Consider the following 7,670-nt stretch of genomic DNA (forward strand, 5'->3'; position numbering starts at 1 on the left):
GTTTTATTTGTTGGTTGACTTGAAGTTTTACCCTTCATTTCCCAAAATTCATTTCTATGTTGGACCTGCCTTTTACATTCTAACTCTAAAAAATAATGCAAGATGTGGCTAATAGTTTTGTTTTTTTCCCCTAGTATCTCAATTTTTATATTATTTTTCATGTACTCATATTGACTTTCTATATCAACTTTTGGATCTTTTCATTGTTAATGATTATAAACAACAAAATAATTTTAATTAAGATTTAATTTGACAAAAGCATATCCATACCCAAATAAATCTAAATAAAGATTTGAGTTGTGTTAATTTTTAATAAGTCAAGGGTAAAGAATATTTACTCAATTCCATCAAAATGTGACAAATAAAAATCACAGTAAACTATTTTCTATTGCCCATTTGCCCCCTAACTTAATTCCAACTTTTTAACAAAAACAAAAAAAAAAAAAAAACAAAAAAACAAAAAAAAAAACACAATATTTCTACCCTATGAGTAATCAAGAGACTAATATCTGGGACGGAGGAAGTAACCTCTTAACATTAGCTTTCACGGTAGAGAAAGTACAAACATTTACCAACTTAGATCCCCACAAAGAATAGCAGTATTTAAGATTATAGATCTGGAGTCAACTAGACATTGCTTGAGTCTAAAGTTTATAAAATGGAAATAAATCCACTCTCTAAGCATATTTTTGCAAGTAGGTATGTAATGGGCTGATAAAGATGTATTTTTTATATAAGGGGGGCGGGAATCATGATTGATTTTGTATATCATGTCAGGTAAGCTGCTCACCCTCTTGGAATCATGAATTTGTCTATAACTTATAGTTTTTATTTCCTGAAACAATAAAATAAACTTATCCCTCTTATACCAGTACTTAAACAAAACCTAAGGTAAAAAAAACAGACACAAATTCACAGGTCAACAGGACAGTGCTTAAGGCTAGAATCGAGCCCGGGCTCCCGGTTCCAGCTTCCTTGCAGGATCTGAGAGGTTTACCTAAAATTCAAGATTCCTGGATTTAAATGGAAATAGAGGGTAGAAGATACAGAAAATGCAAACTTATAAAAGAATAGAATAAAGGCAAAAGAAAAAGACCTTCAAATTTCAAAAATCAATTGTTTCACTCAGTATGTAAAGAATCAATGATGAGTAATGTTGATAGCTTTAACAACAGAGGTATCTTGAAGAGTTTAATAATCTAACCCCCAACTAATCCTGATGACAAGGGGAACAAAAGAACAATATTATATAAATGTAACGTAAACAGCCAAGATAAGGGGGGACATTCAAGTTTGAGTCACCAACCATCATGACTGTCTGATGGTCTCTTCAACAAGTTGAATACAGTGGTACAAAACGAGCTCAAGAGGGTTTAATCCACACATTATGTCCATTGCAAGTTGCTTGTCACCATTTTTAATTTCTGCATTTATGCTCATCACCAAAGTTCTTAGAGGCAGGAGCCACTTGTTGTACACCTCCTCTAATTTGGTTTTAGACACGATTCCTGTGTAGTTCGTCTTCCCTGTATCAGCGGTCAATATTCTGGCATCAGAATTCTTGAAACAAAATACATAGTCTCATACAGATACAGAAACAGATTATGCAAAAATACACATGCTCATTTTTTGTAGGAAGAGTTTTATAGTGCATTTGGATGAGGATGGAGGAATGGGGAGTCAAAGATAGGGATCTATTTTACTATTTCTGGACACAGAATAGGGAAAAAAGAACAGAAAAGAATAGGATGGATCCATTTTCCATCCCCTTTTAATCAGCTGTATCCGTTCACTATTATAAACAATTTGAAGGAAATGGAAGCATAACCCTTTTCTCAACTCATCACCCTTCCCCTTTCAACCATGAACGCTAACCAAACACGTTATAAGTGATGCAGTAAGTCAAGCTAAGCTTGGTGAGAGCAAACTAATAATTGGGGAATCTGAGTATTTTATAGGCTATGAAAAGCTGTGCAGCAGGCTAAGAAAGAAGTACATCGTTGCTGTTAGGAACTTAGTGCAAAGCATACTGGTGCATTGTTGGGTTATGGCATCGCACATGTCCTCGAATCACAGTGACAGGTCCCTGCGTAAGTGATATCAAACTTTATCGGCAGCCTGGCTTAATCCAAGGTTCGGAAAGGGATTCCATATCATATCCAGTTATTGGAGGTATCTGGCCGGGCATAAATAAGAATAAAACGCTTGATTGAGGGGATAACATCAATCCTGGGTCAATCATAATACCTCTTAGCCCAGAAGCCCTTGAAAAACTATAGCTCACAAGTAGAAGTTTTGCCTTGGAATCTGCATGTAGCCTCCTAGTAACTGCCATTGCATTAACTGGTCATATGGGCTCTTGGCATCCAAGGTAGCCCTCAGATACTACTCTAACATAGTAACATGTGGCAAGATCTGCATCCTTATGTGAGCAACCACACTAATGACAAGGTATACCCATGTTATCCTAAATTCTGACAATCTGACCAAACGCTAGTTTTTTAGAGAATGCAGGAGCAAACTACTCAGATTCTCAAATTAGCGCAAAAAAGGTTAAAAATCCATCCTTCTTGATGATAAGATAGCTCACAAAAATTACACCAAAAAATGACAACCAGGAGTAAAGGATAGCTTCCAAACAAACAGTACTAAGGCCTGGTGAGTGGTGGGCCTGCAAATGATCCCTAAGCACTAAAGACCCTATAGTTGACAGTTTTTTTCCCTTACCCTATGCAAACCCAGCAAGGGTACGAGCAAATGAGCCAAGGCTGCTGGAACTTCTCAGGCACAAGCCAACGTTGTCCCTTATCCACAACAATGATTATAAGCGTTGTAGGTTCTGGTTTGTTGATTGGGTAGCAGGCCCAGACATGTAAAATATTTGTTTACAGAGGTTGTTGAGGATATCGAAATATTAGAGCTGTATCAAGACTTATCAATCATCACTACTAGTCCAAGATATTCACACGGCCAAGAGTCAAATTGGCTCTGGCAGATCAATAAATTTTCCCATCTTGTCTATGATCGACTTGCTTAGGCTTTAATAGATCACCTTCCCTGCAAACTCACAAAATCCCAAAATGACACAAGAAAACTCAAGGATTGATGGATCCAAGCAGAATCATTCAGAAACCCCATAATCCATTGAGTCAAGCTTACTCTCCTATAATAAGGTAAGGTTCATAGTCGTAAATAAGGTTCACTAGATTCAAGCTGGTAAATTCTCAACCCTGCAGTGTAGCAGCCAAGCGAATCAGAGGAATTATACTGTTGAGAGCATCTCAAGGCATATACGTGTAGTCTTTGCCTCAATCATGGCAACAGAGTCTTGATCTCAAAATAAAACATTGCAGCACAAATTCCTATGATTTGGAATTGACCCTGTGCTGTATTTACGGATACTTTGTCGTTATTAATGGATTTTTCTTAGTTCAGCAATGCCAATTGCTTCCCAGATCCAAAGACTATACTTTGGTCATTAAAATCTTGAACTCCATGATCATGAGTTATACTCCAACATTTGTCCAGCATGTGTTGAGTTCTGGGACAAAGTGGTTACAACACCTAATTAACTTTTAATCAAAATCTATTGACCTCCAATTCGGTGATGTTACAGCCATGTGATATAAGGCAAAGCTCACCATACATGCAATTTTTTGTTAACATCACTGAAAGGACCAGGGTGACCTATATATCTCAGATCTAAACATGCCAAGATTATCATATATAAGGTCACTTGACAGCAGTGAGCCGGTGAGTAACACGGTTTGGACGTTTGGTTCAGTCATACTGCAGATGAGAGATACTAGTAACACAGAAGAATGAAGTAAATTCATGTGTACAAATACAAAGCAAGATTTAAGTATAAAGAATATGATCACCTGTTTTCTCTGCTATTAGAACATATCTGTACAGGTTAAGAGCTGAAAGAACCTGCAATTTACGAATTACTTAATGAAAAAAAGTGGAATCAGAAGATATATAGGAACATGCAGTCTTCCGGTCTTCCCATTCATCCCAAGACATCATAAGAGGAACCGAATAAGAGTACCAGGATCAGAAACAAAATTAAATAAGCAAGAAGCCATTACAAAATTCATACAAGTTGAGACATTAATACCGCATCACTTTGCTCAGGGAGGGAAGGTGGTCCTCCATTGGGGGGTCTCAAAACAAATTCCACCAATTCAAGTATGCTAGCATTCCAGAAAGTGCAGCTAGAAGACACTTTCTCTTCTCGCATCTTAAGGTTATCAATACGAAGGTTCTCTCTAATGCAATCTAAAAGTATTGCCACCTGCAAAAGTACAAATTGGTTAGATGAGAGTGATGTATAGTCCACGTCTCCACGATGTCAATTGTGGGATTATAGATCAATGTAACTACAGAAAGAAGGGTTAAAGTCTAACCATGGATGAAGAGGTGCTAGATTTAATCAAGACCTGCATCATGTCAAGCCTTGAAGAAGCTGGATTATCAGCAAGCACCTGTTAATCAATCAGATCCCAGGAGGATAACAACATGATGAATATTATTAAATCTTGTCACAATAGAGCAGAGACGGATGATATATAACATAAGATTTAGCACCATGATGTTTAAACATTTCACATGCAAAAAAATTGAGATACAATCTATAAGAAGAAAGACACAATATATAATAATTTGAGACTTAAGCTTAAGGAAGGAGAAACAGGGTATGCAGCAAACAAAGCAATAAGGTGCACCAAACTTAAGGAAGGAAAATAGCTCCCAAGAGCGAAAAATGTTTTCCCTTTGAAAAGAAGGTATGTCACATTTTCCTCTTTATTACTTGCATCCCTTACCTCTCCTCTCATCTATCTTCTCCTTTCCATTCCTATTTTCCCCTTTATAATTTTTCGTGTAAGGAATCAAACAAAGGAAAACTGATTTTACAATTGTGTTTTCCCTTGAAAATTATATTCCATAGAGAATGATTTTCCCAAAAAGTTGTTTTCCGATATAACAAACAGAGCCTAATAGTTTGTTATACTTGATTATATGAAAATTTTCAACATTTGATCAAGGAATGATAATGCACAGGGCTCCAGAGAGATCTCACCCTTTTTAAAGCAGCAAAAGCCATTTTTCTTAACTCAGCATCAGGAGCATACATGATGACTGACATAATAGCCTGAACATTTTCAAGCATCAGCAATAGATCAGAGGAAAAGATACATGAACTGTGTTGGGACATGGCAGGAGAATACCTGCAGAGTAGAAATAAGGCTGGGTGTGAAGGATGAGCATATCATGTCTTCATTCACATCTTGTTCACTGTTTTCTGTAATGATCAGCAAGAAGTCTGTCGCCTGTTTCTTTAAGATCCAAGGGAGCTCACCTAAAGAGAATATATATTTCATCATGCCTATAGCTGAACATCTTCTACTTTGGGAGGTCCTAAGATCATTCTTGAGAAGACTGACATTCTGCCCAGCTGTCTGAGTGACTTCATCAGATAAATGCCCCCAAATCACTGGATCAAAGGACAAGAAAGAAGTGTAAAAATGAAACAGGACAGTATATGAAAGATAGTACAGTGGAATCATCATGGACAAATAATCACCTGAAAGAACTGCTCCATGATTGACATAGCAAAAACAATCCATGTAATCATCCGTTTCATCTGGACATCATAGATGGAAATAGAAAAGGAATCACCACCCCAGACGCCAAGATAAATAGAAAATTGCCAAGGAAGAGAGTACAATAAGTTGATAACTCACCATCACGTATACGATCAATAAGTGGATCAACTCCATCGCCACTTAAAAGATCCGCATATGATAAACCACAATACGGAAAGAAGCTTGATAATATTTGAACAAAGGAAAGACAAGATGAAACTTCATCCCCCGTGCTGATTGAAACAATAGTCTGCAGGACATGTTAAAAACACAGAAACATTACAGAACATGGTAAAGCCTGCTAGAGTGAAGAAAACAAAATGGAGATGAAAGCCATAAATGTTAATTAACAATGATGTTAAGGCTTTTAAGCAATGTGTTCTCAATTTTAGATAAGAGACAGAATTAATATCTCCTTAGAATTGAAGAAATTACAGAAACATAAAATCAGGAGACGAGTAGTTACCATGATTTGCAAAACATATAAGCTGAGTAAGCCACGGAGTTGTCTGTTGGCTCCATCCTCCTGTTGGTTGAGAAATGAATCAAATTGATGAGCCAGAAGAAAATTAATTCACCGTGAAACACATGCCAAAGATTGACATACCAACTTTTTACACGTCCCTAGTATAGAATTGGCAATGCTGATAGCTCCTTCAAACAATTCCTTGAATCCTATATCTCTATCATCCAAATCAAAAGACGCAGCCTTCACAGCATTAAGGATAATGGGAAGAGCAACTTTAATTTGCTCAGCTTGACGCCTTCGTATGGAGAGAAATGCTGAACAATTTAAAAGTACCATCATTCTTCCAAACCAATGAAGAATATTTGGACGTTCAAACTATTAAGTATTAACACTTGAAGATAGAAATTAAACTATAATTAAAGTCAAAATCTACAATTAGAAGAAAAATATTGCATCAAAGTACACAACACCCCTTTTTTCCTTTCAAGAAGTATGTACTTAAGGCATGCAGTGATAGGTACCTTTAGATACCCCACGTAGAAGAGCAGAGACATAACCAGGAGCATCAGTTGTTTTCCCATAGGAATCCAATGCCTGTTCCAGTGATATTAAGTCATCAGCAGAAATGTAAACTCAACACAAATCGACAAAACAATAGAATAATTAACACATCTATCATCAGCAAGATGTGGCCAACAGTCACTTTATTTTACTTACTCACATTCACCAATAAAGCATGAGATAAATAGATGTTAAGCACACAAGTATTTTGATGCAATCTGAAGCAGACCATAGTCATGCCAATAACAGTTCTGAAAGCAACAGTACAGCATATGAATTGAAAGTCAGTTTTTGAGGAAGAAAGTGCTACTCGAGCATACATCAGAATAATGGACTATTCTATAGCTATACAACTTAGGAATCAGAGCTAATGTGCTATGAACTACATGATTTCTACTGTTACTTAGGTAAGAATGAATAAATAAATAATAGTAATTTTGACAACATTGACAGTGAATTTACCAAGGGGGAAAAAATAAAAAAAAAAAATACACTGACAGTGATGGATCCCTCAAGACATTTTCTTCATCATCAATAGACATACATGGGAAGCTGAGAGTCCTCCAGAGTATGGAAATCAATACAAGTAGTACACATGGGAGCTAATCCAATACTTATAAAAGTATTTTGAGACTTAAGCAATGCATGGGGGCACTGTGCCCCTTTTTCATGAAGGAGGGAAAAAGGGGATAGGAAAAACTGAAAGATGGATGAGCGAGGATATCAGGTAATTTATTTAACCTTCTTCAATAAGCATAGTCCTAACCTTATGTTCATGTCCCAAATAACCTTTTTTCAAAACAATTATGAGTATTATGTTATAGTCACGAAAAAGGAGTTCAAATCTTACGCAGTAACACTGTGTGCCGGACTGCTAATTCACAAACACTTGCTTAATCAGTTAGGACAGGCCTTAAGGGATAGCTTATGAAATGAATCATACGGGAATTTGGGGGGGGGGGGGGGGGGGGGGTGAGATTTCAGTGCTTGTT

General features: G+C 36.7%; 1 protein-coding gene across 1 annotated transcript; it reads right to left on the reverse strand.

The window, feature by feature from the left end:
• Window positions 1-1,076: 1,076 nt before the first annotated feature.
• LOC145596039 (aberrant root formation protein 4-like) lies at window positions 1,077-7,220 on the reverse strand. Its single transcript, XM_081652473.1, has 13 exons — window positions 7,177-7,220; window positions 6,839-6,929; window positions 6,639-6,711; window positions 6,256-6,431; window positions 6,115-6,174; window positions 5,748-5,898; window positions 5,588-5,647; window positions 5,232-5,497; window positions 5,084-5,155; window positions 4,410-4,487; window positions 4,121-4,297; window positions 3,882-3,933; window positions 1,077-1,526 (listed from the first exon to the last, which is right to left on the reverse strand). Exons 1-13 carry the CDS (start codon window positions 7,218-7,220, stop codon window positions 1,309-1,311), a joined length of 1,518 nt encoding a protein of 505 aa, XP_081508599.1. The 3' UTR covers window positions 1,077-1,308.
• Window positions 7,221-7,670: the final 450 nt, after the last annotated feature.

The sequence above is a fragment of the Chenopodium album genome, chromosome 19 (genome assembly GCF_948465745.1).
Source record: "Chenopodium album chromosome 19, dcCheAlbu1.1, whole genome shotgun sequence".
NCBI classification, from domain to species: domain Eukaryota; kingdom Viridiplantae; phylum Streptophyta; class Magnoliopsida; order Caryophyllales; family Amaranthaceae; genus Chenopodium; species Chenopodium album.